The following is a 27,225-nucleotide window of genomic DNA, read 5'->3' on the forward strand; positions in this document are numbered from 1 at the left end:
CAAAGAGCTGGACATGACTAAGACTAACGCTTTAACTTTTCACAGCTTAATTCAGAGCTTCCCAGGTGGCACTAGGGGTAAATAACCCCCTCTGCCAATGAAGGAGAAGTAAGAGACGTGGATTCGATCCCTGGGTCAGGAAGGTCCCCTGAAGAAGAGCATGGCAACAACCCACTCTAGTATTCTTTGCTGGAGAAACCCATGGACAGAGGAGCCTGGTTGAGCTACAGTCCATAGGGTTGTAGGGTTGCAAAGGGTCAGATGTGACTGAAGCAACTTAGCATGCATGCATAGCTTAATTCAAAATAATTATTTCAGTTTTAGGGATTTTACTCTGCTAAGGGAAAATAAAAGCACCCTCCAGTGATTGTTACTGGCTTAATTTTCTCAATCTCTTGGACCTGTACCATAGTTGATGTTTTTGCTTTTGGAGGTGACACATTTCTTGTTGCTTCAAAGGTTTTGGGTCATTATGAAGCTGCCCCCAAATGCACATTTTTTTAAAGTACCTGCTACATATACCAAGTAAATTGTATTACAAACTAAAGTTCTGAACCTAATAATCCATGTTATTCAGCAATTTGAACATCTAGAAAAGTGTACTTAAAGCCTATGTATCAGATAATTCCACTTAATTTCAGTATTCAAATATTAATTAACTTTATGTTAAATTTTCATCTTTGATGTTTAGGCATTTTTATTACTTCTATAGAGATTAGTTCTACTAAAACATCTGCAAATTTAATTTTAGTTTTTATCATTAAAATCATTTACTACACATGCAACATAAAAGCATTTATATAGATTATTATATAAATTTTATGTGATTAGTGAGAAAGCATTTAATCCAGGAGTACATAAATTTGCCATTTCTAACAATAATTTAAACAAAAGTTAGCATTTATATGTGCAAAAACAGTAATGGGAGAAAACCTACCACTGAATACCTTAGTTTGTATTTGCCATTCACACAGAAATATTTTAAATCTTACTGCTTGGAAGAGCAAATTTATTTCCTGAAAATTTATTTCCTGAAAATGATCCACTTGTCTTTTTGTAGTTTAACCTCATTCTTAAAAGTCTATATTTTTTTTCAGTTTTATTGAAAAAATGTTTCAGTTTTATTGATCACGTAAGTTTAAGGTGTATAGTGTGATGGTTTGATTTACATATATTTTGAATAGTTACCACATAGTTTCAGCTGACATCTACCTTTTCATATAGACATGATAAAAAGAATAAGAAAGAAAATAAAATTTTTCTCCTTGTGATGAGAACTCATAGGATTTACTCTCTTAACAGCGTCCTGTATACCATACAGTAGTGTTAGTTATAGTCATCTTGTTGTAGATTGCATCCCTATTAATATTTCTATTTCTGTGATATACTTTGTAATACTCTGGATTTCCTGGAATATGCTGTATTTTAAACCAATGGCAATATAAGCTTTATTTTAGTGTAGGTGTCTATATCAACTAGGATGCCTTCAATTGCAAACAAGAAAAAACTTACTTCTTATTTGGGTAAATAAAAAAGGGACTTTCTTAGTTTTCATGAGTACAGCGTTCAAATGCAGCCAGGCTATGCCTGCTGCTCAGTCATGTTCAACTCTTTGGGATCCCATGGACTGTAGCCCGCCAGGTTCCTCTGTCCGTGGAATTTCCCAGGCAAGAATACTGGAGTGGGGTGCCATTTCCTACTCCAGGGATCTTCCTGATCCAGGAATCAAACCAGCATCTCTTGTACCTCCTGTATTGGCAGGCAGATTCTTTACCACTGTGCCACCTGGGAAGCCCACAATGCTGAAATAGATGAATGCTAAACTCCAGTACTAGATTATTTTTGTTGTTTCCCCACACCTCCCCCTACCAGGTATTCATAGCCAAGAGCTCAGATTCACTCTTTCTCTATGCTGTGATTTCTGCAGCTTTATTCTAGACTGGGTTTCCTTGTGGATCTAAGATTAGAGCCAGGCATTTTCCTGCTCAGGGATAAAATAAGGGAACTCTGCTCCAGCTTTCCATAAGAGAATCCTGAGTCTGACTGATTGGGCCATCTTAACTCCCTTGCCCAGACTTGAGACACTAATTATATGTAAGAGAATGAAAAGTGTTGATTATCTTAAGTCATCTGATACTCTTCCTGGAGCTAGACGATGAGGAGAGAAGTTCAATTTGTTGGAATTACATGAACTGTGTCGCGAAAGACACAGATATCTAGAGTATCTCTTAGACGGTCTAAGAGGAAACCAGAATGCTTTTTAAAAAAGTGGAATATTTCAACCGTAGCATCCATTAAATCTATGTATTTAAATCAACTGAAAAAAAAAAAGTGGAAGGATCCTGGGTAGGCATCAACCTACTGCCATATCCTGGGCATTCCATTAAAAAAAAAATTCATTGCTTTCTTCAGTTTTAAAATGTCATTTACTTTCTTTTAAAATGCATTTACTTCCTCTATGTTTATTTAAAAATTCATTTGACTTCTCATTTTTTGTTTGCAAATTCAAGAACATAAACTGTGTAATTATTCAGTAGTGGCTTAACAATGTAATGACATATCTGTTTACCTTTGTAAAGTATAACATGGAGATGAATGTTTTCAGTATTTTGGAATTCTGTGAGAATGAATAGAACATCACCAGCTACCTTAGCTCCTTTGTAGAATGAACTGGTGCTATGTCACTTGTTAAATTTAAATTTTAAATGAGAAAGGAGAAAAGCACAAATCTAAGCTCTTGGTAGTTGTCAGGAACTGAGGGTAAACTGTTAGTCAGAAGCTCTTTATTAGGTGCTCATCGTGTACTCAGCAGAGTTCTCATTGCTGTGGAAGATTCTGAACAAGTGTGAGGCAGGAAGCTGCTTTAAAAAGTGTATAGGCTACCTGCGAAGTCCAGGCAAGCACACAAGAAAAGGTGAATAACAGAAGATGGTAGACAGTTTGGTATAACTTGTATGGAACTGGCTATATTATAGAGGGGCTTCCCTGATAGCTCAGATGGTAAAGAATTCCTCTATAATGCAAGAGACCTGAGTTCAATTCCTGGGTTGGGAAGAGCCCCTGGAGAAGGGAATGGCTCCCCCTTCCAGTATTCTTGCCTGGAGAATCCCATGGACAGAGGAGCCTAGTGGGCTACAGCCCATGAGGTCACAAGTCAGACACAACTGAGCGACTAACACAACCACATAGAGAGGACGGTTGAAATTGGCTGAATTCTGTTAATGAAAAATTCTCAGAGGACTGAGCCCAGCATTGAAAAGGAGCTAAGGTCTGCAGAGGGGAAATTGAAACAGAACACTTTCCACATGGGAAGATTAATTACAACAATGGCAGAAGGTACAGTTGAGCTTGGTGAGTGTAGAAACACTGATGAGAGGCTGGCCTGGAATGACACTCTATTACGCATTTAAGGTTTGTTCTTAATATGACAGTGGGTGAGGATAGAAAAGGTCTTTGTCCTTAGCTGTGGTCTTTGATTATTGTCAGTAAGATGACAGTCAGTGCAAGAAAGTGTTGAATATAGTTTTAAAGAAATTGGTTCAGGTTGATGTATGAGGTGTACTGGAGTGAGTAACTTGAAATATGTAAAATAAGTCATATATTTTCTTGGTAATTTATCCATGAGAAGGTGACAAGAGTGATTGTAGGAATACAGTATTTTCAGTTGTTTTTCTGATTACTGGCAAAATCAAGACATGATATAATACTGTCTGTTAAATTTGCTGCTAAAAACATGGCAGATTAGTGTAATAGGAAGAACATGAGCTCTAGAATTAGTTATACGTGGGTTCAAATCCCAGCTCCATGTTGTAAGTGGTGTGAAAATTTAGGCACCCTTCTTTTTTTTTAAGTTTTTTTGATGTGGACTATTTAAAAAGTCTGTATTCAATTTGTTACAGTATTGCTTCTGTTTTTTCTTTCTTTCTTTTTTTTTTTCAGCCATGAGGCATGTAGGATCTTAGCTCCTGAACCAGGGATTGAACCCACAACCCCTGTATTGGAAGGTGAAGCCTTATCCACTGGACCACCAGGGAAATCCCTAGTCATGCTTCTTAATCCCTGTGAATATTAATTTCTTTGAGTCATATAGAGATATATGACTTATTTCACTCGGCTCTTAGGGTTAAATAGCAAATGTAAAGTATGTAGCCTTCTCTCTCCTCACAACCCCTACCCTAAATTTCTTAGTCACTGGAAATAAAGACTGGAAGAATTCTTATGCCTAAGAGTGCACTTGGACATTCTTCATCAAGCATCATTTCTAATTCTGTCACCTCTAGTGAAGAGTCTAAGAGAAGGCTCGTTGTCCGATTACTAGAGAAAAGTCTGTTCTCTGAGGTAATGGAATTCTGGTTGAAGGGGACAGCTGAGGGGAGAGGAAGGGGCACTGTATTTGGAGTCATTCAGGGTTCAGACCCTGATCATACCACTTGTGGTGTGCCCTTGGGTGAATGACTGAACTATAATCTTTTTAAAATATTTATTTATTTGGCAGCATGTGCTATCTGTGTTGCATCATGTAGGATCTTTTGTGGCAGTACATAGACTCTCTAGTTGTGCTGCTCAGGCTTAGTGGCTCCAAGGCGTGTGGGATCTTAGTTCCCTGGTTTGGGATCAAACCCGTGTCCCTTTCAGTGCAAGGCAGATTCTTAACCACTTGACCAGCCAGGAAGCCCCAGCCATCGTCTTAAATGACCTTAATAACATAGGGTGGGGATGAAACACGACGACATAGCAAACACTTCATAAAGTTTAACCTTCCTAGAAAAATTTAGTATTAATCGTTTTAGTGTCATGTAATAGTTTAGCTATAATCCTTTAAAGAGGACCTTTGGAGAAAAGATGGTTATAATAACATATAATATCCTAACCCTTGTAAGGAATTGTCATGTTTAGATTATCTGAGAAAATTTATATGGCATTTTAATTAATAAAATGCCTTCTTAACTACTAAGCAAGTGTATAATTGTATCTTTTATCCTTTTGCCCTAAGCACACCCCCAAAGTACACAAAGTAGCCTTTATTTTTGTGACTGCAATTAGTACTCATTGGCTTTTTACATCCTTTGCAGCTGTGCATTTACGGTATATTTAGGCAAATAATTTGAATCATCCTGACTTTAAACTATGTGATAATTTGGGGATGCTTTCTAACCTTATCCCTCATAATGCTAATTCAAAAGAAGAAGATGATGCATAGTATTTGGAATAGAAACTAGAGGAGTAATTTCTAACCAGTGCTAACTGGTATATGAGAAAGAGCCTCTGAGCACGTCATAGCTGAGGCTGCTGAGGAATTCTGCTCTGTGAAAAAGCTAAATCTTGACAGTGACCTTCCTGCAAAAGACTGAAGGTTTCATCAAAAAGGAAATTCTACTTTTGCTGCGTTCAAACCCAGAGTTATTTATGTGCTCAGTCGTGTTTGACTCTTTGTGGCCCCATGGACTGGAGCCCGCCAGGCTCCTCTGTCTGTGGAGTTTTCCAAGGAAGAATACAGCAGGGTTGTCATTTCCTTCTCCAGGGAATCTTCCCTACCCGGGGATATAACCCAGGTCTGCCGACTCTGACGACTCCTGCATTGGCAGGTGGATTCTTTACCACTAGCGCCACTTGGGGAGCCCAGAGCTGTTTATAGCCATTACCATTTTCTACTTTTAGGACTGATTGTGTAACTTGTTGATGAGCTTTCCAGTAGATATGGAGAGTATATGTAATGTTTTTATCCACTGGCAAATGACACAGGGAATTAAGAGTATTATAAATATTTAAAGCTGCAGTTTTCAAACTCTGAAATATAGATTGCTCCATCTAAGCAAATATATGCAAGCTGCCTACTCACTCATTTCTTCTTCTTATTGCAAAGACTGTATCATTTTTAATTGCAAAATGCTAAAGGAAAAGTAACACATGACTATGAAATTATGCTGCTCTGTCTTTTGTGTTTTCAAACAGTGATAACTCATAAAACTCACTGTTCTACTAGGAGGAACCCTGATATACCTCCTTGGAACACAACAGTTTATCAACAATTGTCCTGGTAGTCTGCAAATAAGGAAGACATTGTTGAAGAGTTGTAACTCTCTCAACATCAAACAGAGGACCCCTGTTTATTTAATATTTTATTTTCAAAGTTTTTAGGTTAGATAGCATTTGAAGAAAGTTATATGATTAGAAAATTTGAAAAAACAAAACAAAATTAGGATCTGAATTTCTTTTGTAAACAGAAAGGGAGTAGTTTAGCGTAAGAGTGGTAAGAGACGTGGTCGGCAAGGTGGGCCGTGGCCCGATCGTGTATGGCTTTGTTGGACGTTGCGTCAGTTAGTTATTGCTATGCAACAAATTATCCCAAAACGTGGTGGCCTAAAACAGTAATAAACACATGTTATTCATTAGGAATTCATTAGTAGCTTAACTGTGAAATTATGGCTCAGAGTCTCTTATGAGGCTGTAGTGAAGAGGCTGACTAGGGCTTTCCTAAGGCTGGAGGATTCACTCCCAAGATAGCTTTCTATCACGTGGTTGACAAGCCGGTGCTAATTGTTGGTGAGAAGTTTCAGTTCTTTCTCTTGTGAGTCTCTCCACAGGCTGTCTGAATGTTAACATGACATGGCAGCTCATTTCCTTCTGAGCAGACAACCCGAGAGAGACCTAGTAATAGGACAGGGACTTTAAGCCCCAGGACTCACACTTCATCAGTTCCACCATAATCAGTGCATTGGAAACGAAGTACTAAGTTGGCCCACACTTGAGGGAAAGAGAATTATGCTCCACCTTTTGAAGGGAGGAGTGTCAAAGAATTTGCAGACACATTTTGTTTTAGTTTTGTGTATGAATTTAAAATTTTTACTTATATTTTTATTTTTCAAGATACCATTGCCAATAACACAGTTCTTTTCCAGAATTCTGTCGTGATATATACATAAGATTTGAGCTTTTAGACATATGCAGTGCTCTTTTTTGGTAAATTTTTATTTTATATTGGAGAATACTTGATTGATTTATAATGCTGTGTTAGTTTCAGTTGTACAGCAAAGTGATTCCATTATACATATACCTATGTCTATTCTTTTTGAGGATTTTCATATACATACCACTATATATAAAATAGATAATAAGAACCTACTTTACAGCATAGGAAGCTCTGCTCAATATTCTGTAATAAACTTTATGGGAAAAGAATAGGCAGACATTTTAAAACCAGGACAGACATAAAAAAATCTTGGGTCCTATTCCACTTTACTGATTCATCCGTTGTTAAGCATTGTTATGGGTACAGATGAGGCCTCCCAGGGAGGGGGACACTTGTGTCAGGGCTTGGAAGATGAGAAGGAAAGGGTTAGAGATCCTGAGCATCTTTGCCTCTGCTGTGCCATTTACTTCCAACTGACCTCCTGTCCCAGGCTTCCCAGGTGGCTCAGAGGTAAAGAATCTGCCTGCAACGCAGGAGATGTGGGTTCGATCCCTGGGTTGGGAAGATCCCCTGGAGAAGGGAACGGCAACCCACTCCAGTTTTCTTGTCTGAGAAGTCTCATGCACAGAGGAGCCTGGTGGGCTACAGTCCTTGGGATCACAAAGAGTTGGATATGACTTATCAACTAAACAACAGCAAACCTTCTGGTCTCTGCTTAACCTCTTTCGCTGCCCCGTCCACTTGAAAGTTCACTCAGTCTCCGGGTTAAAATTTCCTCAATTGTAAAATGATGAGTCTCCTTTTAGATATAACATTTTCGTCTAGAAAAATAGGATCGTTTTTTTAATCATTGAAATATACTTAATTTTAGCAGCATAGTGCTGAAATTAAGAACAAATAAAATGATAACAAGCAGTTATAAAGAAATTAATTTATACACCATCTGAAGTTTCCACAATCATTTTCTACTCTTTTAGCTCACTCTTGATTTATAAAATTACCTGAAGCATATCTTTAGCTGGGTAGTAATATGCTAAATGTGAATTGCCATTTTCTGTTAGAAGCCTAAGAGATCTTTGAATTTTTCCTTTTAATTTTTAGACCTGTAAGAATCTTGACTTTTCACAGAAAAACCACATCTCTTGAGAGATAGAGAAAATGAAACAAGAAAAAAAAAAAGCTGCAAAGTATGTTTCATTTTCTCTGGATCTACCCTCTTGATTTCATTAGTTCCTGATTTCCTCTCAGATCTGTGTGCTTAGGCCAATGATACCATTTTTCAGTGTTAATTGCTCACTCTTTAGTGCTCTGAGAGCATTTTATTCATGTTTCTCTTTTGGTAATTATAATGTGTCTTGTACTATGATTCTGTATATGTGTAGTAATCAATGAATTCTGTTGCATTTTCTGCTCTTGAGGGCAGGAACAATATTATATTCATAATTGTTACTCTCAAAGTACCTAGTCCAGTGCTAAAGTGAAAAACTTTAGAACAAATCTGGTGCTGTTAAAAAAGACCTGTTTTTGAAGTTTTCATTATTGTAAAAATTATTTTGATCTGAGAAAATAACTGGACTTACTTTGTTAATCACTTCTCAATATGTATAACCTTTAAATCATTATGTTATGCACCTGAAACTAATACAATATGTCAATTATATCTAATTTTTTAAAAAATACCTATTGAATTGAATGGTAACATTGACTCTTATGTTAAGATAAAAGTGATTTTGTATGATCAACCATTTCAAATCATCCAATGGATAAATCTTAATTTGTGTAATAGAAGAATAAGGCTATATGTTCTGGCACAATTAAGTCTGAGAAGTTAAGATTTGTTAAAAATTGGTGATAATGATAGCTCTTAGAGTTTTGGTCCTTATTTAAAACTTTGATTCTAATCCATTCATTACTTTTCATACTCACATTATCTGTTGCTGTATAATTTCTTTGAAATGACATAGAGATAGCAATAGATTAATTGTATTAAAATGTTCCCAAAACTGCAATAAATCTACATTTGATAGGAAAATTATTAGCTCATTTTCATTCAATGTTCCAAAATAATCCATTTACCAAAAAGTTTCTATCCAATGACTAAAACCTCATTACTGGTTCATAGTTATATCACTAACGAAAGTAGGAAAAATATTTTTGGTAATATTGCAAGTGTTTGAATTCTCCACAATGTAATTTCTGGATTTGAAGAAAAGTCTTTTAACTTTTCAATAAATCTGAGAAATGTTATAATGACTAATAAATCATGCAGACTGAAACCACTTCCAATCTTTAAGTGGCATATAAATACATATAAATAGTTAATGACAGTTCAAAATCCCCAAATCATATTAAATATTTCTAATCCTCATTTCTCATCTGAATTATTACAAAAATCTTCTTTCTACCCTTCCAGACTATTCTCTGACCATTTTCTAATTCATCGTCCCCATTCTGGCAACTTAATCTCTTTAAAATGCAAATGTGAATATGTCAAGCCCCCGCTTAAAACCCTTTGTGTGTGCACGTGAAGTCACTTCATTCATGTTCGAATCTGTGTGACATTATGGACTGTAGCCCACTGGGTTCCTATGTCTGTGGGATTCTCCAGGGAAGATTACTAGAATGGTGTGCCATGCTCTCCTCCAGGGGATTTTCCCAACCCAGGGATCGAACATGCGCCTCTTAATGTCTCCTGCACTGGCAAGCAGATTCTTTACTACTAGCGCCACCTAGGAAGCCCTAAAACCCTTCAGTGACTCCCAAGACTTGAGAATAAAATTCAGATGCCTTTGTGTGATGGATGGGTGCTGATCCCTGCCCGTCTCAGCCTGTTCTCCTCACTTGTCACAGTGAATTTTCTGGAAATCCCTATACGGTCAGGATTTTCTCTTCTCATAGGCTTCTTTCCTCTGTTTGGAAAACCTTCCCTACTTCTGTGCCTAAATTCTGTGTTTTTTAGCTTGAAAAGTCACTGAAAGTGAACATGCTCAGTCGTATCCGACTCTTTGCGACCCCATGGGCTGTAGCCTACCAGGCTCTTCCCTCCATGGGATTCTCTAGGCAAGAGTACTGAAGTGGGGTGCCATTTCCTTCTCCAGGGGATCTTCCCGACTGAGGGATTGAACCCAGGTCTCCCGCATTCCAGGCAGACGCTTTAACCTCTGAGCCACAAGCCAAATCACTCCCAATGTCTTCCAAGTGTCACTCCCAGGGTTTCCTTCAGATATAATTTTTTTTATTCAGTTGAGTTCTATGTCCCTTTATGTTCTCCTTGTATCCAACACATAATTTTTTTTTTTAAAGAAACTTAACTAGATATGTGCTCACTGAATTGTAATACTGTTGTTTGCTTACTTGTCCATCTCAGCCTCTGGACCATGAGCTCCTCATAAACAGGGAGCTTTCATTTCTGAATCACTGGAGCTGAGCACAATGCCTGGCAGTGAAGTCACCAAACACAGTTTTGTTTAGTGAATAAATATAAATGAATGGCAAATAATTAATAATTGCTATGGCGAGGAACAGCATTCAAAATATTTAATAACCACTTGGTAGAGGCTTCTGTTGGTCACCTTGGATCTACTCTGACAACAAATATTTAATTTATTGTATTTATTTATTTTAAAATTAGTTGCTGCATGCAGGATCTTTAGTTGTGGCATGTGGGATCTAGTTCCCTGACCAGGGATTGAACCCAGGCCCCCCTGTATTGGGAACGTGCAGTTTTAACCAGCGGACCACCAGGGAAGTCCCTCTGACTTTTTGATACCATTAAGGAGGAAATATCAAATGTATATTTTGATGCCTACATGCAGTCAGACTATTACAGAAAAACATGGAGACATAATTTATTGGAAAGTACTTGTATACATGGACACAGGAGCCGTTAATCCTGTGTTGAGGACCTATCAATGGAGGAAGATAAAAGCTTCCCTATGAGACTGACAATGGTGTTAAAGTGTTGCCATGCCCCTTCCCAGTTACCCAGAGATGTGTTTCATATTGTCTGGTAGACTAATTCTTACTAAATAGCATCAGGAAGTGAAGGAAGGATAATTCCCAACATCTTTAGCACCTGTAGTAGATCTTTACTGCCTTCTTACGTCACACATTTAGTAACAGTAAATAGCTCCCCTTCCTTCTTAGCAAAGATGATGTCTTAGCTCATGTGTCCTTCATCTTTTCCATACACTGTCTCAAATATTGCAAAAGCTGATTAATCCCATATTTCAATTTCTGTCCCCTGCCATCCCAAACCAAGGCATCTGTGGTCACCAGAGTGACCTGTCCAAAATGCAGGTGTGATCCTGCCAAAAGCCATGTCGTTTTCTGCATTGCCTAAAGGTAGTTTAAAAACAATGTTTTTTCTTTAATGCGTGTGTGTTGATTTCATATCTGGATACTCCACTTCAGGGGAGGCAGGGTAGTCCCTAGGCTTTCTTACAAGTTTCACAGGAGATTCTATCACACAGCCAGGCTGAGAATCACACATCCACAGGATCAGGTCCTTTGTAGGGAAGAAGGCTCTCCATGGACTGCCTCCTGCCTATTGCTTCCAGCTCACTTAATACCTGTGAGATTTTGGCAAGGTTACCTAATAGTTGAGCCCCAGCTGCCTTTTTGCAAATGGGGATAATAATACCAGTGTTACAGCACAATTTTAAATATTTGAGATAGTATTGGGCCTTTTATCACCTGAACTGAGACTGTATTAGTAATTACTCCAAGATACTATTCATAACTTAGACCATCCCAGGCAACTGAGACATGTGGTCATAGTAATTTGAAGCCATATATTCAAAGCATTTCTCACAGTAAATGATATATAGCATGTGTTCAGTAAATCATTTTTATTTTCATTGTTCTTCACATCAGCATCGCGCACTCTGCTGGAAGCCCTTGCATGCTGAGGTTGGGGCACAAAGAGCAAATGGTCATCAGGGTGCCCCCTAACCAAGATCCTGGACATTTGACACTGCCTTTCCCCCCTAGACACTATACACTGTCACCCTTGATATTTCTCTGTTTTTAGATTTTCCCTTTTCTTGTTTATTATTCTAGTCTACCATTAATGCTTACAGGGCCCAGGACAAGAGTGCAAAAGAAGTCCACTCATAGCATATTTTTAAATTAAAAGTTATGTATCAAGCTAATACATTATCAAATCCTCCTACATTGGGTTTCCCCAGGGGCTCAGCAGTAAAGAATCAGCCTGTGATGCAGAAGATGCAGGAGACATGGGTTCAATCCGTAGGTCAAGAAGATCCCCCAGAGGAGGGCATGGCAACCCACTCCAGTATTCTTGCCTGGAGAATCCCATGGCCAGAGGAGCCTGGCAGGCTACAGCCCATAGGGTCGCAAAGAGTTGGAGACGACTGAAGCAACTGAACATGCACACATCCTCCTACATTAATAAACATGTCTTTCTAGCAATATGATAAGTCTGAATTTAGACTTCTTAAAAACCCTGGAGTTCATTTTCTGCAGGATTGGGTCTGATTCTGGACTCTGGCCCCTTCCCCTTCCTCACCCTAGGCTCCATCCATACCACAGGAACATCATGTGTAAAGGTGTAGACACCTCAGCCTGTACATTCAGGCTCTGTTCATCTGTTACTTGCACTTTTCCTCACAAAAACATCTAGTAGTGTGTGTTAGACTCCTGTTGCTGCTGTAACAGTTATCACAAACTAGTGACTTAACACAATTCAGTCTTCATATGTTAACACACGTGTATGCAATCTAGAAAGATGGTGCTAATGAACCTATTTGCAGGGCAGTAATGGAGTTGCTTTTAGAAAAGGCAGAGGAACCAGTGATCAAATTGCCAACATCCATTGGATCATCAAAAAAGCAAGAGAGTTCCAGAAGAACATCTATTTCTACTTTATTGACTGTGCCAAAGCCTTTGACTGTGTGGATCACAATAAACTGTGGAAAATTCTGAAAGAGATGGGAATACCAGACCACCTGACCTGCCTCTTGAGAAACCTATATGCAGGGCAGGAAGCAACAGAACTGGACATGAAACAGCAGACTGGTTCCAAATAGGAAAAGGAGTATGTCAGGCTGTATATTGTCACCCTGCTTATTTAACTTATACACAGAGTACATCATGAGAAATGCTGGGCTGGAAGAAGCACAAGCCGGAATCAAGATTGCCGGGAGCAATATCAATAACCTCAGATATGCAGATGACACCACCCTTATGGCAGAAAGTGAAGAGGAACTAAAAAGCCTCTTGATGAAAGTGAAAGAGGAGCATGCAATAGTTGGCTTAAAGCTCAACATTCAAAAAACTAAGATCATGGCATCTGGTCCTATCACTTCATGGGAAATAGATGGGGAAATAGTGGAAACAGTGTCAGACTTTTTTTGGGGGGGGCTCCAAAATCACTGCAGATGGTGACTGCAGCCATGAAATTAAAAGACGCTTACTCCTTGGAAGGAAAGTTATGACCAAAAAAGATAGCATATTGAAAAGCAGAGACATTACTTTGCCAACAAAAGTCAAGTCAAGGCTATGGTTTTTCCAGTGGTCATGTATGGATGTAAGATTTGGACTGTGAAGAAAGCTGAGTGCCAAAGAATTGATGCTTTTGAACTGTGGTGTTGGAGAAGACTCTTGAGAGTCCCTTGGACTGCAAGGAGATCCAACTAGTCCATTCTAGAGGAGATCAGTCCTGGGTGTTCATTGGAAGGACTGATGCTGAGGCTGAAACTCCAGTACTTTGGCCACCTCATGTGAAGAGTTGACTCATTGGAAAAGACCCTGATGCTGGGGGGGATTGGGGGCAGGAGGAGAAGGGGACGACAGAGGATGAGATGGCTGGATGGCATCACCGACTCGATGGACATGAGTTTGGGTGAACTCCGGGAGTTGGTGATGGACAGGGAGGCCTGACATGCTGAGATTTATGGGGTCGCAAAGAGTCAGACATGACTGAATGACTGAAGTGAACTGACTGAACTGAATGGAGTTGCAGACATAGAGAATAAACTTGTGGACACAGTAGGAAGGAAGGAGAGGGTGGGATGAATGGAGAGAATAGCATGAAAACATATACATTACCATATGTAAAATAGATGACCAGTGGGATTTGCTGTATGTCTCAGTGAGCCAAAACCAATGCTCTGCCGACAACCTAAAGGGGTGGGATGGGGTGGAAAGAGGGAGGGAGGTTCAAGAGGGATGGGACATATGTATACCTAAGGCTGATTCATGTTGATGTATGGCGGAAAGCAACACAATATTATAAAGCATCCTTCAATGAAAAATGTCAAAGTGTAGTAAAAAAAAAAAACCCACAATTTATTATTTTATTAGTCTTTTATAATTTTAGAAGTCTGAAGTCCAAAATCAGTCCTACAGGGTTAATGCCCAGGTGCTGGCACTGCTGATTCCTGCTGAGTGCTCTGAGTAAATCTCTCCTTTCTGACCTGCTGCCTCCCGCTTGTAAAAACCTTCTGTGATTACATCAAGCCCACCTGGGTAATTCAGGTTACTCTCCTCATCTCAAAATGTTTAACTTAATTACATCTGCAAGATTCCTTTTACCATTATAGGTAGCATTTCCAAGTTCTGGGGATTAGGATGTGGACTTATTGAGGACCATTATTCAACCCCTGCAGGGTGTGGGTGCCAGTCGCCCCTGGAGAGGATGATCCCAAGGAAGCAGTCTGAGCCAGCGCTGAGGCACGCTTGGGGCTGCGTGGGAGGGCACTCTGCGTGGCGGCATGTCTAATGTGTGATCTGAGGGCAGGGGAGCTGCAGGATCAGAGAGGGCATGTCCCCTTAGCCCTCTGGATCCCCTACCCTGCTCAGCTAGAGGAGGTCCCTTTAAAGTCCACGACCCAAAACAGAAGCCTAAGGATGGCCCGTTGCTCCTTCCCCTGCCATCTGGCAGCCACAGTCTATTTACCTTTCTCCTGATCCACATACAAGGTTCTGAGGGAAACATGTGAGCAAATTATTTTATTCTGTTCCAAGTTCTTTTTTTCTTTTTGCATCTCTGCCTTTTACTTGTCGTGAAAGAGCCCCAGTCCACACCCACTCATTGTTTGTTACCATCCTCACTGGCTTTCCCTTCCTTTGAATCTCTAATTCCATCCTTCCGCCACCTCTTCAGTTCTTAAAATACACAAGATTTCACCTGTTTTCTGTGTTTTTTTAAAAATATGCTCTCCAGCTAGCAAGTTATTCCTGAATCCTACAAAACTGTCAGTTCATTCCTCTTATAGTATTTCTTTGTTTTAAAATTTTCACCACCATTTGAAACCTACAAAAATTTTTTTGTAATCAAATTTTAAATAACTTTTCTTATTCCACTTGTATTTGTGCGTGCATGCTTAGTTGCTCAGTCATGTCTGACTCTTTGGGAGTGTGTGGGGCCTGCCAGGCGCCTCTGTCCATGGGATTTCCCAGGCAAAAATACTGGAGTGGGTTGCCATGCCCTCCTCCAAGGGATCTTTCCACCCAGGGATCAAACCCACGTCTCCTGCATTGGCAGGTGGGTCTTTACCACTGAGCCACCTGGGAAGCCCATTCTACTTATACCCTTGTGTGTTTGTGTTTTGCTGTGTCTTGAGCATTTGCAATAACGCTTCCACACTTATACAATGTATACGGAAGAATTTTTCAAAAAAGCTATTTTTCTTTCCTTTTAAGTTTTTGAAACTCCCTGAAGTTTCAGCTGTATTTTTACTTATTCTCATTAATGCATTCAAGTTTTCAGGGAACCAACTGTGTTTAAGATTCTAATATAATTTTGAGAGAATGTTGAGTTTTGATATTTTATGAATTATTTCATGTGTTTTTAAAAATAAGGCTTTATGAGTTTTTACCTTAATAAAATATTACATATTGCAAAGGTTCTAATGAAAAGAAAATTTGCCAGTTTAAACTTAGTTTCAAACTCATTTATAAAATGTAAATGCTTTGAAAAACTGTGACTACATAATATTGTCATATTGCTGTGGAATGTTCTCCAGGAGGGCAGATGTCTGTCTTGTTTGCCATCATTTCCCAGCAATGGCCCAGCTTTTGGGCCATCCAGTGCTTGGATTTTTGTAAATAATTGAGTAAATGAATATGAGAATTAACAAATAATAGAATTTCAGAATGGATTTTAAAAAGTAAAGAGGGTTCAGTATAAATCATGCTACCTCACTCAGAACATTGAAATACAGATTTTTAAATTTTCAATCAGATCTATAATTTCTCCCAGCCTATTTTGATATGAGTAATATTTTATACCTTTAAGAGTGTTAAAATGTGTATATTCAAGATAATGCTCATCTGTTTACATGGCTTATGAATTGATAAATACAGGAAATATTACATTAACATTACTTTATATAAATAGTATATATAATGAGAATTCTATATATTATAGAATTATATAGATATTTAGATACTAAATATCTTTAGTTTTAACACAGTGTTGGGTGATAAGAAATGTGAATCTCTGATACTGAAATGAAGGCAGGAAATGAGGGGGATATTTCTTCCATTTCTCCTCCTCCTTTGAAATATCTTAGGTGGGAATTGGTTAACTTTGATTTTGTCTAATTTTATGATGGTAAATGCAGGTATGACTTCTTCAGTGTGAAGGTATGTTATTTGTTTCAACATTTCAAAATTTTTCTTCATAGTATTCATTCTTTCCTTGTCTTGTATTCTTCCCTGGTTTAAACTTGTCAAATGATTGAAGATACCTGTTTCACTGTCTGTCCTCAGAATGGCTTCACTCCTTTATACATGGCTGCCCAAGAGAATCACATTGATGTTGTAAAATATTTGCTGGAAAATGGAGCTAATCAGAGCACCGCTACTGAGGTAAGACTGTCAACTCTAAAGACTTGAATTTTTTTTGACTTAATGTCCATTTTCTTTGTATCTAGCTGTAAAAGGTCTCCATTATCTTTATTTTAGGAATGTTTATATCACTATTGTACAACAGTGGCCATGAACGAGCAATCCAGTGCACAGTTCAATGAGTTTATAATTTGGGATTCATATCAGTGTATTCTTATGTGAAATCATGCTTCCATCCATTTTGCCATTCTGTAGCTTTTTTGGAGCTTTATACCATTCTAAAATCAAATTATAGTAAATTCTACCCATCTCTTTTCATCAATATTTTATCTTTGTTAGGATCTAATACAATTCCTTAAAGGGGCTTTTTTTTTAGTGATAAGCACTGATTCATAGTTCTTTGTATTTGTACAGTTTCATGAGGAATAGGACATCAGAAAGCTGTTCGTATTTCTGAAGTTCAAATTATGACGTGGTTGTATGACTGTGGTTATGGCAGCCACTGAGTAGAATGTTCAAAATCAATCCAGTCTCCAAATATTCAGGGCATCCAGACATAAAAATGGTTTTGGAATGAGCCAACGTAGTGTATCACTTTCCTTTCCCTGTGTGTGTCCTCCGATAAGCAGAACCTGCTTTGTATTTTCCTTCTGATTTTTGCCCTAGGCAGATTAAGGAGTGAATTTAGTGACTGTTTGGAATAGTGATTTGTACCTGATGGTCAGGATGTTTTCAAGCCTGGGGAAAATGCTCAGGGGCCCCGGCAGGTTGGGAGCAGATGACACAGGAGAGGAAGGGAGGAGACCTCCATTGGGACATGCCTCTCCTCACCCATTTCAATCAGCTGTAACTTCCCTGGTTCTTGTTCTGTGGCTCCACTGACAAAACTTTAAAACTCCCGGCCTGGAGTGAAAGATGACTAATAGAAACTGCCTCGTTAATTTTTAATGTCTAAATGACCTCCTTTATGGGCAATTAAATCTCCAGATGAAATAAACACAACCTGCATTCTGCCGTGCATTGTGCGGAGAGGTCATTATAATCCATTGAATTCATGTCCAGGCCCTTTGATAGAAAGCTTTTTATGGAGCCTCATAGTAACTTTCTGACAGCTTATTCTCATTAGCTAAAAACAATCCCGAGACATCACTATTAATGAGACCAAGTTTCCTGCTTATGACTGGAAAATACAACTGCTGCTGCTGCTAAGTCACTTTAGTCCGGTCCGACTCTGTGCGACCCCATAGACGGCAGCCCACCAGGCTCTCCCGTCCCTGGGATTCTCCAGGCAAGAACACTGGAGTGGGTTGCCATTTCCTTCTCCAATGCAGGAAAGTGAAAAGTGAAAGTGAAGTCGATCAGTCATATCCGACCCTCAGCGACCCCATGGACTGCAGCCTTCCAGGCTCCTCCATCCATGGGATTTTCCAGGCAGGAGTACTGGAGTGGGGTACCATGGAAAATACAACTACCCAGTGTGAAACGATTTCATGTTCTCTACTCAGCACACACAGATTTTACCCTCTTACCACATGAGTACAGTGTGATTTTTATAATTATGATTTTATGATTGATTTTATGACTTTCTGAGACACTAATTCTGTCAATGAGTGGCATGTGAACATCCTCAGGCACAGCTTGGGTAACAATAGGAGACTATATCTCTACATCACATCCTCTGAGAATTGTAGCTAAATATGCTTATCTGCATGTGTTTTATTTCCTTGAAAATAGAATCATTTACCTAGAGAAATCTTTACACTACAGAATTCTGCTGATCATACAGACTTACTATTTCTAGCGTATGGTTTAGAGAAACGCAGCCTGCCAGCACTCTCAGCTGTCTCATGGCTCCTCCAGACTAGACCTCTGTGCCATCTCAGTCTGTTTCCAGAAATATTAACACCTTTTTATGTATGTTGCATTGGTTGAGTCCATGTCACACTGTGGTTCTCAGAAAATGAAAATGGTCTTTGATTTCCACACAGAAGTGTGGCTCTTGCAAGTCAATCGCATGGGGTTTTGAATCTTGGTTTAAACTCATTTACGCCTGTTGTTTCATTTTTTAATCATTTGCGTTAGGAATCCTCAGTTGTGTCCGACTTTTGCAATGTCATGGACTGTAGCTCTCCAGGCTTCTCTGCCCATGGAATTTTCCAAGAGAGAATATTGGAGGGGGTTGCCATTTCGTCCTTCAGGGGATCTCCCTGACCAGGGGATCCATCCCATATCTCTTGAGTCTCCTGCATTACAGGTGGATTCTTTACTGCTGAACGACCGGGGAAGCCCCTTAATCATTTAAATAACTATAATTTTTTCTGAGTGGACATATAGAAACTTAATTGGTTATTCCACACCACTGGCCTTAATGGTTATCAGAAAATGCACTAATGGAAAACTCTTTGCATGTTTCACTTTAGTCTGTTGGGCTTCCCAGGTGACACAGTGGTAAAAAATCCACCTGCCAATGCAGCAGATGGGAGTTTGATCCCTAGCTCGGGAATCCCCTGGAGGAAAAGATGGCACCCCACTCTGGTATTCTTGCCTGGAACATTCCGTGGACAGAGGAGCCTGGCAGACTACAGTCCATGGGGTCGCAAAGAGTCAGACCCAACTGAACATGCATGAGTGCATGCTTTAGTTATCATTCTGTGAATAAATGACATCTTCACAGGGCTTTATAGTTGATTACTATGTGATATTTTAGGCTGTATTGCTAAATACCTTCAACGATCATGTGTGCATGTATGAAAATACCTAAAGAAGACACCCTGAACCCATTAATAGCCCTAATTTGCAAAAATTACTAAGCAAGACATTACGACCAGTTTATCAGATACTTTGAGATCATTCAGTATGGCAGTGAAACTCATATTTGAAATGAAATATTTAAAGTTCTGAAATTTCCCATAATTATAGCACTTGGCATTGGTAAATAGATGGTGAAAAATGAAGCGCATTGAATTTTAATATTGGTTTCCTTTTCATAGAGTTAGTGGAGATACTTGAAAAAAAATAATTTCAAATATTTACTCTTCTTCCATGAAGTGTAGATTAGAATGAAATCATGTGGTGGAGATTCAAAGTTAAATTCTCTGCAGGGAGTTATCTGTCCATCCAGTATCATTTTTATAATTTTGTACTTTCTTCCTTCTTCCTGAATGTTACCAAAATTGAAAGCTAGGAATTTTTAAATCAGGCCCTGTACTGTCAGCAAATGACTCGTCTCTAAGAAAAAAATAAACTTCACACTCTTTTAATATAAACTATCCCACTGTTGCGGGGGAAATCAAATTAAATATGTAAATGATAATGAGCCTGTTCTTTCCTCCTTCACAGAGGACTTAAGTTGTGCCAAAGTTCCAAATTTAGGCTACTCTCTTTCATCTTACAACACTACATGCTTTACTCTTCCATTTCATTAAGTAATGTGTTGATTTGAAATTCAATTCTAATTTTAATAGTTCAGTCCTTATTGTGGTAGTGCATATATGATATGGACATTTGAGGAAAATAATTTTCCCTCCAAAGTCTACAGTTACCTGTTTTAAAAATTAGCTAATTAATTAACGTATTTTTGGTTGTGCTGGGCCTTTGTTGCTGTGCAAGCTTTTTCTCTAGCTGTGGCAAGCGGAGCCTGCCTTCATTGCACTGCGCGAGCTTCTCACTGTGGCGGCTTCTCTCGTTGCGGAACCCGGGCTCTAGGGCACATGGGCTTCGGTAGTTGTGGCCTGTGGGCTCAGTAATTGCAGTTCTTGGGCTCTAGAGCACAGGCTCAATAGTTGTGGTACATGGGCTTGGTTGCTGACAGCATGTGGGATCTTCCTGGACCAGGGATCAAACCCGTGTCTCCTGCAGTGGCAGGTAGGATTCTTTACCACTGAGCCACCAGGGGAGTCCTACAGTTACCTTTTTAAAAATCATCTTTGGAAACAAATGGAGCAGTTAGATGTGGTTAAACAGCCATTGTCTCTGGTATGCATTTGTTAGATGTGCCATTCAATTCCTCTTGTCTCCTCTGTGAATGGAAACGTTTAACTCTGAGACTTGTTTTCTAGCTTTTGTGAATTAAGGGAGGTTTTCACATTAACAGAGCCTAGAGTATATTTTTTCCTACTTGTCCCCTTTCCATTTTTGAATACGTGTTTCTAGAGAGAAAATATAGCTTCCCAGTTTTCTAGCATGGTTATCCATCTACGGCTAAGACTCCTCTAGCTTTGATGATCTGTGGTATTTCTTTAATTGTTTTTGAAGTTTCAAAGTGAAAGGCTGATTTTCTACATTATTTAGCACAATTTTATATTCAAAAGACAATATATAATTCAACTAAGTACAAAATTAATGAATTAGCCTTATTTGCCAAAGAATTTTAGATCATATTATGTCCCAGTTTTCCCAAATTAATTGGTAATAGACCCTTCCATTAACAGCTGTTGTTTTCCCTAATCAATACAGAGATATTTAGCAGCTTGCAAAGTTAATCATGTCATTTTTTCCCCTGTGTTGGCTACCATATCAGTCAGACTTGGTTTTCATTATTTCTCCCCTTCCCACAGTTTTCTTTGTATAAGCAGGCATCACTTCGGGTTGCTTCTAATTTATATTTTCAGATTCAAGACATAATTGAGCATATCCTGTGTGCAGTATGCTTCATTAGGAAAGGCAGATGTTTTTAAAAGTATGTATAGAATAGATATTTTAAAATATCTGATGAAGCCAGTGTATAGAATAATAAATGACTATAATTTGCTTCAGTCTTCACAGTAATATTTATTCCTTCCAATGTTTTTGTCAATCTTAATCTTTAATTTGAAAATGAGATGCACTGTCTCTTGGAGTTGAATACCAGGCTTCCCAAAGTTGATGGAAATTTTTTCCTTCTGTCTCCCCAGGATGGCTTTACGCCCCTGGCGGTGGCGCTCCAGCAGGGACACAACCAGGCAGTGGCCATCCTCCTGGAGAATGACACCAAAGGGAAGGTGAGGCTGCCAGCTCTGCATATTGCAGCCAGGAAAGATGACACCAAATCTGCCGCCCTCCTGCTTCAGAACGATCACAACGCTGACGTACAGTCCAAGGTAAAAGCTGCACGTACTTGTGGGCAGGAACTCTTCAGCTGCCGGCTTCCTCCTGGGGGATGATAAAGAAGTAGGCCATGGTGATAATGCAAAATTACTTCTGGTCATCAAAAGAGATGTTACTTTCAGAGGTATTTCAGAATAAAGGGGACTGTCTACTGGGTACAGTAAGAAAACAAAAAAGAACCCTATAAGATAATTTTCTCCAAAAGGTGAAGCTTTTTAGAAATCTTCTTATTTATTCTATTTATGATAAAAAATAACAGGAACAGAAATAGAAAGATACAATTGTATGGTATAGTGTTATGGTTGCCTTTGCTAAATAGAATGCATTTTGGCATGTTGGAATGGTGTAGCCAATTGCAGAGAGCAGGTTGATTGTTTCCTTAATTTTGCACTGTGTAATATCTTCCCTCTTTTCCCCACACAACACTGCTTCAGATGATGGTGAATAGGACAACGGAGGTACAGTATTGTGGTTATACCAAAATATATCTTTTTAAAAATTTTATTGTGTTTTTTGTCCAATTAGAATAAATGCTCACTAATTCATACTAATGATTAGAACTTTCATTATAAGGAAATTAATTTGGAAACTTTGCCCATAATTAGGGCAAATAGGTAATTCAAAAATTTTAATATAACATACTTTTGAAACATTATTAATCAGTATAACTATTTAAATAGCTCATTAGAGTAGAGCATGAAACAATATTGTTCCATAATATGTATTTTACTAAGTGAGCTTTATTATTAACTTTTTGCCAATAAGAGATGTGACCTCCTTCTCTTAATGAGAATTCTCCATTTAGAATCTAGTGAAGTGTAATTTAAGGAGGTTGCTCTGCCAGTGTTTCATCCTCTTATCTCTTTGCAATTGCCCTTTTTTGTAATTTTTTACCACGTTGTATATAATCAGTAATGATGTTGAGCATATCATGAGCAAAATATTTTCATCATCTTGCTATCTGGTAATAGTTGTCATGAAATCATCTGTTTTCCACATGCCTAAATAAGTCCCATCCACCAACAAAATCAATAAGAGCATTTGGTTTAGAGTGTGTGTGTGTGTGTGTGTGTGTGGGAGAGAGAGAGAGAGAGTATGTGTGAGTGTGTGTGTGTGTAGTGGTTTCTCTTTGTTGCTATCAAGAGGCACTAATACAAAAACCATTGAAAGTGTATTATAAAAATTAACCTGTATTATAAAATTTAACCTTCAAAGGCAAGTGACTGTTTCTGTACATTGATTTTCACTTTGCTGAGGAAATTCTCTAGATTAACATTTCATATGATCACTGGGTTGTGGACCTGGCATTTGTGCTTAGTATTAGTAGTGTATTTCTAAAACTAATACCTGTTTATTAACTAGTTTATTCATTGAGATGTGAATAGACTTAAATTATTCATATCATTTCTTCTGTTCCAAATCTTAGGTCAGAGACTTTTTAAAAAATGTGCAACTGCTTGGTGAAATTGCTCAAGACTGAAATAATACAAATTGATATATCTTAATTACTGATTTTAATATTTTTTACTTTTAAGTGATTTTTGGTAATTGTTTACATTTTTGAAAGCAGTGTTGGATCCAATCATTATGCAGCAATTTGAGTAGATACATACTGAGTTGGAAGTATTTCTTCAAGGACAGTAGAATAACAAAGAAGAGAAACCCATCAAACCACAGTAGAATCGTGACCTGAGCCTTCCATCTCCCTGTTAATCAGGGAAGGATTCCTGAGGGGCTTACACCAGCCTCATGCTAATCCAAGAGTCACAGCCTGAGGCATCACTGTGGATTTTCAATGAGGCTGTGTCAACCAATAAATTAGTTTATTTCTGAAAATGGGAAAAATAATATTATTATACTTGAATAATTTGAAAATGATTCATCAGCGATCTCTGTGTTTTTCTGAAATTAAATTGTAACTCAAATAATAGACACATGTTCAGGATATGACTGGGTGACAGGAAATATCAAGATAAAAATGAAAAACATTAGTCAATTATTTCCTAAAATATTAAAGTTTGACATTTTGTAAAATAGCCCCCAGATTGTAGGCTGATTTTTTTTTTCTTGTATATTGACATGAATATTTGGCATCATGTAGACACAAAATAAAAATATCATGACTATAAGCGTAGGCTTTGGATTGATAGTTGCTATTCTTATTTTGTATCTTGCATCACTAGAGTCGGAAATTATTTGCAGCTAATTTGGCTACTAGCACAGAGGAATTTCTGTTACCTAAGGTATCTGAATACTTATTTAGGCCATTTTAAAAGCAAAGTCACCAAGTGAATAGGAAAATAATGGTTGTGATGTGAGTAACATTTCTTAAAAACAATATTGTGTATATCAAAATTCATTTCAAACAAAAGAGGGCAATGCAAAATGGCCTCAAAACTGCAGGATTTGATATCCAGTTTTACTGGAACAGTCTTTATTGCTCCTATTATCTTTTATTAAGCAATGGAAATTATGGAGAGCAGGAACAATGCTTTTTTTAATATGGTAAAAAAGAAAAGAATCAGTATGCTTCTGCTATGAAAATGACAGAAATTTCTAACTACGCTTTCATTAGCAAAAATGAAAGGAAATATGCTTTTCTCTATTTAAGATTTTCAGACTCATTTTTAAAACACTGAGAGTAAACTGTTTTCTAATGCTCATATGATTTATTTAATGTATTTTTATATTAGTCTTACTGATAAAATTTAGTTTAATTAATATTCAAATTTGGATTCCACTTAATTTTTCTTTATTTTATATTCATATTTATTCTACTGTATTGTTTAACTATTGCTTTTAAACTTTTTTTCATAACAATATAGAGTGATGAAACTCAGTTGTTAAAGAGGATAGAAATATCAGGATAGTATAAATGATGTGGGATGAAATTGTATATCTTCTGTAAGAATTTTTCACAGTATATTCATAGTTCCAAAGATACAATTGTCAGCCAATGCTATTTTTCATTTTGAAAAACACCCAAACCAAAACACAAATTTTAAAAATAGAAGATGTGAAATTTTCTCTGGAGAAAACATTCTTTATTCATAGTTATATTCTATGGCTGAAAAAATACTGTTGTTTAATCATATTTTGTTTTGCTTTAAAGCTAAATCAACTCAGGAAACATGGTTTTATATAAACAACCAATCTCATAAATAAATAAATTGTTATAGCAATTAGAAATAATGTTGCCAAGAAATAGAGGATATTCGTTTACCTTTTTATGTTGACTTATTTACCACTAAATTTAAATGACACCACTCAAACTTAAAAATCTTATTAAAGCATTTATGACCTGATGTACTTTGCTCACGTGTTAGGTAGACAGTTACCATGTGATTTTCTTCACTAATCCAGGGACTACAACGCATGGAGGTAAAATGCTTTACTGACTGCTGTTTTCTTTGCTTTCCATAGAGTGGATTCACCCCTTTGCACATCGCTGCCCACTATGGAAACGTCAACGTGGCAACTCTCCTTCTAAACCGGGGAGCTGCTGTGGACTTCACAGCCAGGGTATGGATTAAAGTGTTTCTCTTTTCATTTAGTTTATGATTGATTGGCCACATTGTGTGGCTTGCAGCATCTTGGTTCCCTGAGCAGGGATTAAACTGAGCCCTCAGCAGTGAGAGCATAGAATCCTAACCACTGGACTGCCAGGGAATTTGGCATTTTGCTAAAGTAAAAATAAACAGTGATAAAGATTTTATTTATTTTTTCTTAATGGATTCATCTGTGCTGGAGAAATTAGATTTTCCATTTTTTTTTCCTCTTCAAATCGTAGGAAGTCATTATGACCCAGCAAGTGAAAAATAGTGTGTAAATTCACATGCATGTGGATCATTTTTTATAAGGAAGATGCTGATTCTGACATCAATATGAGCAGTTACATTTAAAGGTCACACCGTGAATCATGAATGAAAAGCTTCAAGTGAACAAAAAACTGTTAAAATGTTCAGTATAAAATATATAAGTACATTTATACTATGTCCTAACAGTGATTATAGGGCACATAATTTGACATGGATTTTTCAAAATAAATTGAGAATTTGGTCATATGAGGAGTCTTATTAGCTAAAGATATTACGATGTGTTATACATTTAATGGTATACTTTCCTTGGAAAGAATTCACTTACATGACAGATATCAAATTCAGTATACTTAATATACTGTAAATGTAATACTTGATTTTGCAAAATCATAGCATACCAAAAATCAGGTACATATCCTTGACATCATGATGATTATAGAATAGCCATGAAAAGAAATACATATAATTCATGCTTACAGTGCTTTTGTCCTTAGAAGTCTTCTGCCCTGAAACTATATGGCTTTATTTTCAAGTTTTTCATACTGAATTATTCTGAAGAAGATGTTTTTAAGAATCATTTTTCCATTGGGTATTTATTGGCATATGTGTATTCCATTTTTAAGCATAGCAAACTTTAGGATCCCAGAATCTCTAAGTGCATGAATGTTTTAAGACTTTGGACTAGGGCTCTATCCTAGGTAGGACCTGAAATTTTGCTTCTATTATGCAAAATTGCTTCCTTTGTCTCTTGACTGTGATGTGTAGATTTAGTACATATGTCATAGTTATTGATTAACTTAGTTATGCAGTTTTATAATGTTTTCCATTCTCTATAGTGCTATGTGGTTTGTGTGCTTTTTTTGTTCCTTAAAAATCAAAAGCACTGAAGGCATAGAAACCTTGGATAAAGTTGCAAAATAGGTCACAATCTCCTTTGTGCTCTTCGTCACAAAACCATCACCACCATGCCCTGTCACACCCAACATGCTCTTGTTTGGTCTCTCCACAATGTAGAATGGAATCACTCCTCTGCATGTGGCCTCCAAAAGGGGAAACACAAATATGGTGAAGCTCTTACTGGATCGTGGCGGTCAGATTGATGCCAAAACTAGGGTGAGTGTCTCTGTTCTTTCAATTTCCTACCGTATTATTTTTTGTATTCTTTTAGCAGGCTCTTTAAAATAACAGTCCCTAAACACAAGCAACGCATTTTCAAGGAAATTACCTTCTTGGATTTGATTTAAACTTCATACATTATATAAAGGTTTTACATGATAAAGTGGCATTAATATTTGCTCATAAGTACCCAGAAAAGCAGAATGCTAGCTCCTCAAGGAGACAGTTTTTCAAGTTCTTGCTTACTGATTTTCTGGGCACAAAGATCAAAGATTGAACTTGCTCATCTGTGATTTGGCTAGTCATAAACATCAAGAGCCCAAACTCATTAGGACACATTAAGCTATGGGAGTGTGGTTTTTACATAAAAATATTTTAAAACATGTTGAAAATCTTTTGGTTTGAACTTTTCAATTCCTAAGTTGTTTTTCTTAACTAGCTGTGCTATAGGGATCTGAGCAGGAGATCTCTGGTATGCTT

At 37.7% G+C, this 27,225-nt stretch overlaps 1 protein-coding gene across 19 annotated transcripts in view; it reads left to right on the forward strand.

Moving 5' to 3' along the window:
- Positions 1-27,225, forward strand: part of ANK2 (ankyrin 2) — a 285,421-nt gene that overhangs the window by 122,920 nt on the left and 135,276 nt on the right. For all 19 annotated transcript variants that reach the window (XM_055588009.1, XM_055588008.1, XM_055588011.1 and 16 more), the window contains exons 5-8: positions 16,649-16,747; positions 21,619-21,804; positions 25,235-25,333; positions 26,644-26,742. In XM_055588009.1, the coding sequence (XP_055443984.1) occupies positions 16,649-16,747; positions 21,619-21,804; positions 25,235-25,333; positions 26,644-26,742 (483 nt within the window). The remainder of the gene's footprint in view (positions 1-16,648; positions 16,748-21,618; positions 21,805-25,234; positions 25,334-26,643; positions 26,743-27,225) is intronic.

Source organism: Bubalus kerabau, chromosome 7 (genome assembly GCF_029407905.1).
Source record: "Bubalus kerabau isolate K-KA32 ecotype Philippines breed swamp buffalo chromosome 7, PCC_UOA_SB_1v2, whole genome shotgun sequence".
In the NCBI taxonomy this organism is placed as follows: Eukaryota; Metazoa; Chordata; class Mammalia; order Artiodactyla; family Bovidae; genus Bubalus; species Bubalus kerabau.